The sequence below is a fragment of the Halichoeres trimaculatus genome, unplaced genomic scaffold (assembly GCF_033239565.1).
Source record: "Halichoeres trimaculatus isolate MK-OKI-2021-1 unplaced genomic scaffold, fHalTri1.1 fHalTri1_scaffold_1, whole genome shotgun sequence".
NCBI classification, from domain to species: domain Eukaryota; kingdom Metazoa; phylum Chordata; class Actinopteri; order Labriformes; family Labridae; genus Halichoeres; species Halichoeres trimaculatus.
The window spans coordinates 28760405-28773563 of record NW_027437179.1 but is presented as its reverse complement, the minus strand read 5'-3'; the positions used below and the strand labels follow the sequence as shown (position 1 = coordinate 28773563).

At 40.8% G+C, this 13159-nt stretch overlaps 1 protein-coding gene across 2 annotated transcripts in view; it reads left to right on the top strand.

The window, feature by feature from the left end:
• The window catches only part of trim62.1 (tripartite motif containing 62, tandem duplicate 1), a 48985-nt gene extending 39401 nt beyond the window's left edge, over positions 1–9584 (top strand). For both annotated transcript variants that reach the window (XM_074674785.1, XM_074674791.1), the window contains 2 exons: positions 73–188; positions 6490–9584. In XM_074674785.1, the coding sequence (XP_074530886.1) occupies positions 73–188; positions 6490–7040 (667 nt within the window). In that variant the 3' untranslated portion in view covers positions 7041–9584. The remainder of the gene's footprint in view (positions 1–72; positions 189–6489) is intronic.
• The last annotated feature ends 3575 nt before the right edge of the window (positions 9585–13159 follow it).

The following is a 13159-nucleotide window of genomic DNA, read 5'->3' as shown; positions in this document are numbered from 1 at the left end:
ATCACTTGGAAAAAGCTGTAAATTAGATTTGATTCATTAGTGATCTTCTTTTCTTTTTCGTCTCTATCTCAGGATTAAAGGGAAGATACATGAGACCAATCTGACGTATGAAGATTTCCCGACATCCAAGTACATGGGGCCCTTACAGTACACGATATGGAAGCTGCTATTCCAGGATATCTCACCAGGTATGTAACATGAGATGAATGCAGCTCAAACACACTGATTTACACCATTGCATCTAGTGTTCAGTGCTGCATGTTTTTAAAAGATGTGACAGAGAAATATTATCTAAAGAGTAGCACCACCTTCTTTTAAAACTTCTCTGTAAACATGTTGGAGCTGAGGAGGTGGGTTTCTGGAGTTTTAACAGTGAAATGTTTTCCTGTTCTTGCTCGATAAAGGATTGTAGCTACTAAACAGTTTTAGGTTTCTTTTGTCGTATGTTGTTTTTAGTGATGCACCAAATGTTATTCAATAGTTGGCAAGTCAGAAATGCAGACTGACCCCTTTAGCACCCAGACCCTATTACAAAGGAGCATGCTTTTCTGTATTTTACAGAAAAAATTGTATTCTATCGCTCAAATATGCAAGGTCTTTCCAAAAAGTCATGTCTGGATTAGGGTTGGGAGAAAAAAAACGAAAATTGATATATCAGGATTTTTTTGTTTGACAGTATCAAAATCTGGAGTCTTTGTCAAAAAAAACTTTTCTTTTTTTTTTTAATTAAATTTCTTCATTTCAGTCATTGTGTATAAACTGGAATTGGAAAAACAAAAAAAAACACTTTTTCCCCAGCAGAGGGTGAAATGTTTCTCTCTGACTCATGTGACATGCATTTTTATGGGAAAATATGGCTCCTGATATAGTCTGCAGACATCATCCTCATCATTTAACTTTTTCACATCGTCTGGTGTTAAAAAAAGCAAACAAAAAATGGCAAAAATCACAAATCTTGAATAATCACAATTTAATTTGAATTGGCACCCCAAAAAAGTTATAGAACCGAATTGCGAAAGTGGCATATTGTCCCAGCCTTAGTCTAGATGCCTGTGTTTGTTGCTCCAGAATCTGTATACAGTGTTTAATAATGATAATAATAATTTTATTATTTATATAGTACTTTTAAAAACAAAGTTTACAAAGTGCTTTACAAGCATTCAGCACAAAATAAAACACAAACAAACAAACAATGAGCACAATAAAATAAAAACAAAAAGCACAGTTTAAAATAAGACTAACAGTGAGAGACATTGTAAAAGGACATGGGGTGAAAAGGTCCTTTCCATAATTTATAGTACTTAATAGAAACCCAGACAATACAAGAACCATGCAGCCTAAAAAGAGACCATGAGGACCAAACATAAAAAACATAAAATCAGCAAGAATAGGAAACAAATAAATAAAAACACATAATAGCATTAATAAATTAACAAAAAGGAGTAAAAGAAGGTAAAGAAAAACAAACAATAAAACAAAATAAGATAGAGATAAAAGACATTAAAAGATGGTAAAAGACAGTAATAGACGGCATCACATAAAAGCAAGTCTGTGAAAGTGAGTCTTTAAAAGGGACTTAAAAGAAGCAACAGACTCTGCATGCCTTATCTCTTCTGGCAGGTCGCTCCAAAGTTGAGGAGCTCGGATGGAGAAAGCTCGATCACCCTTAGTTTTGAGTCTCGACTTTGGAACGACCAGCAGGCCTTCACCAGAGGATCTAAGGCTGCGGGCTGGCACATATGGGACTAAAAACTCAGATAAATAACTGGGGCCCAGCCCCATGATTACTTAAAAAGTAATCAATAAAATGTTAAAATCAATTCTAAAACTCACAGGAAGCCAGTGAAGTGTGGCTAAAACTGGAGTGATGTGATGCCGTCTGTTAAACCCTTAAAGCCTAGCTGCTGCATTCTGGACCAGTTGGAGGCGATGGAGAGATTTTTTATTTATACTGGGGAGGAGGGAGTTGCAATAGTCGAGCCTGGAGAAAATAAATGAATTGGTGACTTTTAGGAGGTCTGGAGGGCTGAGAATTTGTTTTATCTTTGAAATGGATCGTAAATGAAAGAAACAGGACTGGATGGTTTTATTGATGTGGGTGGAGAAGGTGAGGTCCGAATCGAAAATGACTCCTAAATTTCTGACTAGTACTAGTACTAGTAAAGTTCACATGCACTAGTACTGTTTCTCAGTACTAGTACATGTGTAAGCCACTCATGCCAGGTACCCTGATGTACCACCACCATTAATGCTGCTTTATGTGTGCTGATAACAAAACAGGTTGTTCCTGTTTAGAGAATGTGACGTCAAAGATTTCAAAGTCGTACAACACATTCTGATTTGTCAGAGCACCGAACATTTCCTCAGCCAATCTTTAATGGGCAAAAAGTCGGTGGTATTTCTGCTGTCCCAGTGTTGCACTACATTGTGCACTGAAGTTGATGAATCCTCAAATTTGTTGCAATTTTTCTGAAAGTGATCATGTGTTTTTAAACTTAGCCATCTTTTTTCCTAATTGCCCCCTGTTATACTCTGTTATGATACTACCTGTTTCAAATTAACCTTGTTAGTGGGAAAATGTTCTCACTCTCACTGTTTTTTAGTTGACACATCAACTCTGTTGTTGTGTCAGCCTTTTTTAAATGTGTTTTCTGGCATCAGATTTAAAATAAGCATACATTTCTTATCAGTCATTTTTCAGTAGTTGTTTTTGTACTAATTTTGTTTAAATGCAGATTTTCAAAGAATTCAAGCAGATTTTGCTCCGTTTCAAGTCTCTCTGCTAAGCTAAGCTAATACACTCTAAGGGATTAGTCATCTTCTTTGCAAATTGTGGAAGTACTCCTTTAAAAACAGGATGGCATGGATAATTTTTGTGCAGTTGCTGAATTTTGCTGCAGACACAATAAGAGCGGAACTAGTCCTGCCTTTCATTAGGATTTCTGAGATGCTTTGAGCCTTTTTATCTCCTTGGATGAGAGGTTGTGGTCGGACCTGGAGGGCGGCGATGTCCTTCTATGTCTGAGGAGCTTGACTCCTCTGCCCTTCAGCCATCCCTCACTCACTGGAGATTATTCAAAATAATGTGCGGAGGAATTTCGCTCTCCCTCAATCAATTCTCTCATTTCAGCCCACCGCCGGCTGCGGGGAGGCCAGGCAGTTTTCTGGCCTCCCTTGACTGGCTGCCAAATGGAACAATTGGTTACGATCCATCACCAGCGGTTGCCAGAGACAAAATAAAGACATTCCTCCCATCATCCCTTATCCCTCATCCCTCGCTGTCACTGATTGGTTAGCGAGAATAACTACCAGGCTCCTTGCTGTATTCTCTCCCCCTCATTCTCAGCAGGAAGAAGAGTTTCTGGGCTGATGTGTGTATGATTGCTGGTTTCTCTCTACAGCACAAAGAGGCACTCAGGTTATGAAATTTTAATGACCCGTTTGTAACAAACACTGGAAGTGTCATTGACGAGAGGAGGCAGCGTCCTGTCCGCTGGCTGGATGCCAGACGTTTCACCTCCATTTATCTCGGCTGATATAACACAGAGGAACTGGAAAAATGCCTTTCCCGCTGTTTCCTGAGTCTGCTCTTGATGACAGGGAGCCAAGAGAACAGGCTGTTATTGTTCAGCCTGATATTGTTCCCTAATAAGCGAATGTGTTTGCAGAATCTCCCGCCCTGAACTGCACAGAGAAGCAGCCTCCTACCAGCCTGTGAAGCAAGCTGGAGCAGCTCCACCCATCACTGCATTTACTGCCTCAATGGGTTGTTCACGCTCTTAGCATGGTGTAATGCTGCTGGAATCGGGCTAACCAAACAGATTCTGTCAGGAGAGCATTTGATTCAATGACTAATTAATGCATGAAGGTGAAAACACATTATAAAGAATGTATGGTGGTGTACACAGTTCCACTCAGTGCACAGCTTTTTAAAGCATTTCCTAAAGTAAGAGTCGAGCAGTAGTGAGGTGCACTGTATAATAACAGCTATCAGTCATGTTTACCACAGGGCACGGCTTTGATCACCTCTTGTAACTGTGACAGAAATGATTTACAACATAAACTTCATGTCCCTAACAGAGGCTCGGTTTTATTTTTAAACACACTTCTCCAGTATATTCTGTGTTATTACCTCCTCCAAGGAGGTTATGTTTTCAGGAGAGTTTGTCTTTCTGTCTGTGAACAACATAACTCAAAAACTAATGAACAGATCTTGATGAAATTTTGAGGGAAATGTTCAAAATGGGATAAATAAGAAGTGATTAAAGGTCCCATGTTATGCTGCTTTTTTGCAGTTTAATATGGATCGTTGATGTCTTCATAGTAACATGTTTTGATCCAAAAAGCCAATAAATCAAGCACAGCAGCATTGTTTCCAGGCTCTCATAGCCCCTCTGTTCAGAACGGTCTGATTTAGTGGGCGTGACCTTCATATATAAATGAGCCGTTGCTGATACCGCCCCACTCTTCCACGTCACTGAGAGTGGCTCCACAAGCTCCGAGTGCACAATGTGTAGAAAACAGCGAAGCAACAGGCTAACCGCTACAGCTACAGTTAGCATCCTTAAGCTAACACAGAGACAGGGGGACACTGAGGAAAAGCTCTTCCATCTGCTTCACAGCACACAGCATTTAAAATACTCACATTTCCAGGGTCTGAGGTTTGTTGGCGGATGGTCGGTAATGCACCTGGATTCAGGACCAGTCTATCCACACGCCCTCTGTTGTACTGTCCAAAGTTGGAAAAGCAGTCGGCCGTGAAGTGACTAGCACACACATGCACAGTTTTACTGAGTGTAGCTGGCACATTTCCTTGACAAATGAACTCTAGTCACTTAGTCTTGTCTTCTTCCAAGATGGGAAGCTTGTGCATGGAACTATGTGGCTGTTTACATTAAAAAACAAAACAGTAATGACTGCTTGAGCAGCAGCAGGGAGGGGGTTCGGGGGTATTCAATCCGGTGGACCAATCAGGTCAAAATTACTCCTGATTGGTCAAAAAAGGGAATTGCTGACATCAGCAAATCCCAGAAATTCCAAACAGCTCGTTTTAGGCCAGGATTTTACATTCACAAGCACTACTAAGTACAGGTTTTGTTATTAAATATCAAATTTTGTGGGCTGGGAGGAAAGCCAAAGACCCACAAATTTCTTAGTAAACTTAGTAAAGTGATTTTTGCATGATATGGGACCTTTAAATTTTGGAGGTGATCCAGATCATCGTCTGGATCCAGGAATTTTTCTAATGATTCTTTATCATTGTGAGATAGGGCAGTTTTCACCATATATAACTCCACAATAAATGGTCAGATGCTTTGCAAATAATACAAGACAAGGTCATCATAATTTCTGACTGATGTCAAAGTACAATCCAGTTCCTGGAAATATTCTGAATACTAAGATCCTAAATATGAAATATTTACTGGGTCATCATAATTTTCAACACTGTCAGGTAACAAATTATCCTACAAACCTGCAACTATCACCAAATTGTTGCAGACAGTCTGCTGAAAGCAAGTATGACATTAAAGTAGGACTAAAGTGTTGCGTGACAATCACAATATGCTTGGTGGAGGTCTGCACTCTCTGAGTGCTTTTCTAGTTATATTTTATTTCAAGACATCAGAATTTTGGTTTTGAACAGTGATGATGCCCTCACTGCTGGAACATGGAGGTAAATTGAAATTGTCTTGAACATAGCAACATACACCGTCCAATGTCCTACTGGTGAGAGGCACACATGAAACCATCTCAACCCCGATTCAAGCCACTTCCTCTCTGTCTCCACATTTCCTGTCAGAATAAGGGATTATCCCAAATCACTACCCAATCACTATTAAAGAAGCATCTTTAAAACTTAAATTATAATGAACAGGATCTAATTAATCTGTGTCTCAGGGATTCCACATTCAAGCTAGACCTAAATGCTGGCACTGTATCTCATCAGTGCAGCTCCTACAGTCCTGGACAGGACGGCTGAGTGACAGCAGGATAAAAATACTTCACAGGTAGGCTCAACAAAGAGCAGACAGGAAGAGAGCAGCCCCATTATTCATTTGTTTTATGTCCCAGGTTGCCACTATAGATTGACGCCTTTCATGAAAAAATAATCCGCTCTGAGTCAGAGGAGTGACGGATGTCTAAACCGCTTCTGGGTGGATTTTTTTTCACAGTCAGAAACTTCAGTTTAAAAACAAAAGGATCAGCAACCTCTTGGTCCAAACATAAAATCTTGTGCCAATACTTGTGTTTTGTTTTCTGCTCTGTTGAGGTGAATCTTTCCACAGGGAGTGTTCAGAGGAAGGTCAGTTCACAACCTTGACCCCTCCTCTCCTGAAAGCTGGCTCAGCCTCACACAGCATCTATATTAAGAGAAATGAGGTGCTGAGAATGACGCTGCAGTTCTCGTCTCTTTGGTTCAGCTGAGTCACAACACACAGATGTGTGCCTTATTTTAGTGCGCTGACTCTTCTCTCTTTTCTTCCTCAGTCCCAGCAGCACTGACCCTTGACCCCATCACAGCCCACCAAAGACTGATCCTCTCAGACGACTGCACCATAGTAGCCTACGGGAATCTCCATCCGCAGCCGCTACAGGACTCCCCACGCCGCTTTGACGTGGAGGTGTCTGTTCTGGGTGCGGAGGGCTTTGTGTCTGGCGTGCATTACTGGGAGGTGATGGTGTCGGAGAAGACCCAGTGGATGATCGGAGTAGCCAACGAGACTGTCAGCCGCAAGGGCAGCATCCAGATCCAGCCCAGCCGCGGCTTCTACTGCATCGTCATGCATGACGGGAACCAATACAGCGCCTGCACAGAGCCCTGGACCCGCCTCAACGTAAAGAGCAAGCTGGAGAAGGTGGGGGTCTATCTGGACTACCACAAAGGCCTGCTCATTTTCTACAACGCAGACGACATGTCCTGGCTCTACACCTACAGGGAGAAATTCCCCGCCAAGCTCTTCCCTTATTTCAGTCCAGGTCAGAGCCACGCTAATGGCAAGAACGTGCAGCCGCTGCGGATCAACACTGTACGTCTTTAAGAGCTGCACAAATCTGGGGTCTTGATTGTCCTTAAGGATGGCGTCATCCGCAAGTTCTGAGGACTTGTTTAGGTTTCAAAAAATGTGCAACAAATCAGTTTAAAAAATACTTTAAAAAGATGGTTTGGGTTTTTTGTTGTGGGGCTGTTTGAGGTAAAGAGTGTGTAATCTTCAGTAGATGACAGTGAGCAGGGGCCCTGTTTGACAGAGCAAAGCAGGGTTCAGACATGGGTGTTATCCTGAAATCAAGATGAAACCATGAAAATATTTAAATATGAGCCTTTCAGCTTAACAGAACAGTTTTCCTCATTTTTGCCTCACCTCAGTGTAAAGCACTACAAAGCTCCCCTTCTGTCTGTTCCAAAGCTGACTTCTCCAAACAGGGGCCATGCTCGCGCTCATCCTCTGAACATAGTATAATGACTACCGTACAACCCCACCTCAAAAAATCCTGACACTAAAGGTTGTTTGAAATGCTTATTTCTTTCATGTCAGTTAAGATTTGTGCTTGATGTTGCTCAAACCTGTGCTGTTTTTTTGTGACTTGAAACAACCGTATGATAATGGCCCGCACTTGAGCATTGTTTGGCGTCTTCACCAGAAAAGATAACACTAAACGGAGACGGGGGCTTCTCTGGGATCTGTGGCAGTGATGTAAAATTAAAAGTAATTGCCACTCTCACAGACTGTCCCACCTTGCACATTCCCAGGGGACACCACGCTCCCTGCCCGTCAGACTTGGCTTCCCTTCTTTGTCCAGATGAGTGGACGCTGCAGACTGTTCGCTCATCTCCTCCGTGCCCTGCAGTCAGCTTAGCTTTGTGTGCGCGGAAAGAAACTGAAAGCAACCAGCTCCTCTTTTGGCTTCTGTTTGGGCACCTTGAACTTGTCAAGTCTGTTTTATTTCTGTGTTTCACCACAATCTTAGTTCCTCCAGCGGGTTTGTGCAAGTTCAGTCTTTATCAATGAGAGGAAAGCTCCTGTTCTGTGTGCACCAGATCATCCATATCACTGAAAACATAGTAGATCATAGGAAGTCCATTCTGTTCACTTCACATGTGCTGGGAAAAGTGTGTTTAAGATTGTCAAGAATATGCTGCTACTAATGGGGTAAGAACTTGTATGTCTGTATTTTGAGGATCGAGGATGAAATTGAACGTATTTTATCGTGCTGGCTCATGTTTCTGCTCCCTTCTAAAAACATCCATGTATGTGTTCACGAGGCTCACACCTCAAAATGTAAAATCTTAATTAATGGATTATTGCTCAAAAGTGCTTCAAAAAATATGTTTCTCTTGTTTTTAATCACAACGTACATATAAATGAAGTCAAACTGTGTGGTTTTGGAAATTACAGTCTTCATGTAAAATACACAGACTGAATGACACTTCTGTGCTATTCCTGTGTGGCCAGCGTCCCCTGGGCTTCTGCTGCTGTTACATAATGACAAAATCACTGATAATTCCCCCGAGGCTGCCCCCATGTGTATTTCTTCGCCCCACGTGCCTCAAGTGCTCTTGTTTATCAGCAGTTGTACACAAGTCCGACCAAATCTCCTCCTAAGAGGCTCCTGTTGCTCCGCCAAGTCCAACATACTGAGCGGTACAGTATGTGTGTGTGTGTGTGTGCGTGTCTGTGTGGGTGTATGGGTGTGTTTGTGTAGCTATAATTTGAAATCCAGCTTTAGTGCTGCTCAATAAGTCCATCTGGCCGTACAGGCACACCCAGGCAGTCGCCAAAAGAGTTTATTAGAAAATACCTTGGAATCTACTCAGCAGATCTTTGGGGCAGTCTTCAACCACAAAACAAAACAAAAACAATCACCTCACCCTCAGTTTGCCACTGTACATCTCTGCATCTGTGTGTGTTGTCTGTGTTGTTCATTCAAAAGAAAATCGGGGCAGTGCCCTTGTTTTTGTAGGATGTGGTATATCTGGTATTTGCAGTATGATGCAAACTCAGGTCAAGTTGTGACACCTACAAGTGATTCCTGGTCTTTGTTTTGACTTGTACAGATTGACACAAAGCAGAAGTTATCAGGATGATGATGCTGGATAAATCCTGTCACATAAACTCTTCTCCTATGACTCAGTAAAACTGTGCTTTGTGAAACAGATTCATGTAATTATGTTTAATGATGGTAAGATTTAGACAATCATGACTGTATTTAGTAACTCCTCTTCTCTCTGATTGAAACCGTCTGAGTTTTCTTTGAGACATAAATCTCAGTGAGCAGGTGCTTCATGCATGTTAAAACAAATGCTCATAATTTGACCTGAGTTTCCTTGTTGCAGACTTCAGTGGAGTCTGTCCATGTGTGAATATTAAGAAGGAGATTATTGTGCTGTGGTGTTGGGTTCCCGGTGGTGGTGATGATGATGCTAATGGTTAAAATGATTATAATGATGATAACTATGACACTTTTAATGATTATAATGATGATTGTGTCCTTTGATGATGGCAGCTGTGCACCCATCATTGTGTGAATACACTCCTGTGCGATTTTGCTGCTGGAGGTTTGTGGGAAATGTTTTAATGTAAAATAAATTACTGCTAAAATCTGCTACACTTGTTAAGTTTGTCCTCATTTAATGCACAAAAAACACATTTTTTGACCCTTATTTCAGATACACAGCACTCAGCCAACATCATTGTATTCTTTTGTGCAGCCAGTGGGATGGAGTCATGGAGTGGCTACAACTACCTTGGAAATCTGATTTGCCTATCTGAAATAATGAATCATGTTTGCCATGTGCCCTGTTGAAGGCAACACTTCAACTTTTTCAGGGTTTTTTTTGTTTGTTTGTTTTTTTGTTCAACAGGCTGCTCGTAACTTTTTTTGCATTTCAATGTTAACATTTTCTTTTGCATTGTGACTTTGGACTGACGTCTATTTTCTGAGTCCAGATTTAAAGGTCAACACTTGAGTTACATTTTAGAGTCAAGAATTATATACAAGAATAAATGCTTTTTCTATTATATATCTTTTTATTTATCTTTATTGGACAATAATTAATGTGGATGAGGCCATATCTTGTCCAACAACTCAGAGTTCCTGTGAGGAACTTTTAGTTTGTGTCAATTTTAACACCTCAAGTGGAAAAAGAGTACTTTTTAACTCTATGCTGAATGTTTCCTATGAGAGTGTAAGTATAGTGTTCTTAAACCCAACTTGAATCAAAGTAATGGGTCTCAAATTTAATGAGAAAGTAGTATTTTTGATGCTTAATTCATTCAGACATACCTAAAAATCTTTCCACATTAGCTGGTAGCCTTAAAAAGTATTTAGATAGGTCAGCAGCATAATTATGTTGTACTAAAGAAAACTGACGCTAAAAATAGCTTTTGGTATTAACACAAAAGAAAAATTTTCACTCTGGCTGGCCTTATCAATGTTATTTTGAGATATGTGGTCAATGAAAGTGGCTGACTGGATATTCTTTTTTTTTTTATTTATTTTGAGTACCAGAACCTTTCCTCCTCTGAGCTCATAAATACCAATACTATCTTTCAACTTGTTTAATAGTTACAGACCTTCTGACCAAGTCACCCTTGCAAAAGAGATCCCGATCTCAGTGGGTTTTTATCCGGTTAATTAAAGGTTGAATAAATAGATAAATAAAGTTGTTTAAATGCATGAGTCTTCACTGAGATAGGTAATAGACTCTCATATAAAGAACATTTTTAGCATGACTTGAACCACATTATTCCAAGTGCTCACCACTCATGAGTAATGTAACCTTGGTAACAGAGTCCAAGGTTGACTTCCCTCTTTTAAGAGACTCACAAGCTAAGAATTGAGCTCCAACCCTAAAGAGATCCTGTACGTCAATTTGATACTGAACATGGTTGAACGTGTTAATCTGTTTCCATTACAGTACTTCTGAGCAAGAAAATCAACACAGACGTAATTGAAACTCAAAACACAAAATAACTGGGAGGCAGATTAATCTTTTTTATACGTAGGAAGGCTTTTCCTCAGCTTGTCAATACCTGCTCTTCTTCAGTCAGAGTTTCATGCCAGCCATTTTTAGTAGATATGCCAAGCTGTCAGCCCTGTTAAGCCTTCCAGCTGGGAAGGTGGGAGGTTGTGAACTCTTTTTATTAGCGTTCCCTTTTTTTGGCGTTGGCAGACGTGATACGATGAACCATAAAAAAATGTTGGTATGGGTTCCCAGTTGCTTTCATCATCCTCCTCATTTACCATCTGTGACGCCTTTGAGCAACCGGTTGGTAACTGCAGAGGAGAAATTTGTCATACAGCTTGACATCATGATTGAAAGTTAAGATCTGAGTCAAGCCATGCCTCAGAAAACCAGAAAGTTATTTTTTTTACGTGTGAAACTTTGTACCCTGCTGCTTTATTCTTCACACTGTTAAGCTATTGAGTCTTGTTGCATCATGATTTCAGCTGTTTCTCAACACAAACTGTGCAGTTTGAAGCAGAGTGCCGGCGATTCACAGCAGAGCCTCGGGACAAAGTGGCTTGATATCCTCAGCTCTGCCTCTGTAATCTCACCCCCATGATAGAGACATTTTTATCTGAGAAGAAGGTGTCTGTCCTGTAATAGACGTGTTTTACCTGAGGGGAAAGTGTCCATTAAAGAGTCACTGAGCTCTTCTTTGAGAGACGCGTATCTGATTCCAGTCTGATGTGGCCTTCCTGAGGCCAGAAAGTGAGGTTTTTAATCTTGTAAGTGATGGAGTAAAAATGTAGGCTTACTTTTGTCATCAAATGCTGTTAAGAACATGTGCTGCAGGCACACACAGTTATTATCCTTTTTATTGTACATACAAAGGCTTCTAAGGGCTGTGTTTTCAGACCCCTCAGTAGACCTTATTGGGCTCTTTTACAGTGATAAGTCTAAAAGTATTCAGTAAACTGTAAGATTATTAGAAAATAACTTAAGACTTACACACTTGCAACCTGGCACTCTGGTGTTTAGGGGATGTGCAGTTTTTGTGTAGTCAAGGATCACATTCCTACTCTTTTCCTTATTTAATTGCAGCATTTCTTTTTAATTCCAAAAATATCAACATGATTTCCATTAAATTCTTTTAAGTTAGCACCTGGGAGCATTTTAAGTATATATATCCTCTAAAACTCCCTGCTGTGCAACTTCAGATTCTTCAAAATGTTGAAGGTGAGTCATCTCGTTTCAGAGAGCAGAGAAGGAAGCAGCCACATGGAGGTGAATCAGGAGATTACTCATCCCCCCAAGAGCAGTTAAATCACTTGTGGGTGTACTGTTAGAGCAGTAAAATGAAGCATTATTAGAGTGGGAACAATTTCTGCTCTTGTTCTGCCATGCAGCTTCCTGATATTTCCCACAGAGCATAATTCTTGCATTGAATGTCAACAACTTAACGACTAAGGTAACCTACTGCAACTAAGATTACTTCTGTATGTCATCATGCCCTGAAAAAAAAATCTGCTGCACCCATCAGCCTCTTGTCTGTTCACTTTTCAGTCGGTCCTTGGGTCTTACAGTTACAAACCAATAATTTGCCTCTGTATGGCCTGCCTCATGACATCAGTTTTCTCCATTTGTCCCAAAATAGCACCAACTAGGGCAGGAGCATGGCGCCCTGATCTCTCTAAAGTCAGTGTGAGCTGTGGTTAAACAATTTAACTGCACAGCTCTCTTTGACAAGCCGTGTGTCCAACCCTTATCCATCTTTTTTTCCCTCAATCCCCTTTATCCCTCTTTTTGCTTTTTGAGACTCGTCTTTCACAGGTTCTTGCAGCTTCAAGGTGTCCGTCTAGCTGTTGCTGTTGTACTGGGGCGCCCTCTAGTGTTCACATCGATTTCTTCCTTTGTCATGGTCCCTGCTCACCTGTGGCCTGTTCAGGACTGAGTGATATGGTTCAGGAGCAAGAACGGGGCCCAGAAGTGAGTAAACGGCCTTTGACCACCTCTTGTGTTTGGAAATGTTGTAAGTTTAATAAAACACGCCTTATTCGTGTTAAACATAAGCACAAGCTGTTGTTGAAAGAAGCAGCGGGAATTCCCTTTTATATCAGTAAGCTAACTGGGGAAACTGATACTAGCTATCACAAGCCGTTAGCTCATGTTAGCAGCTAGTTCGTTGGGCATATATTGTCGACCTGTTTGTTT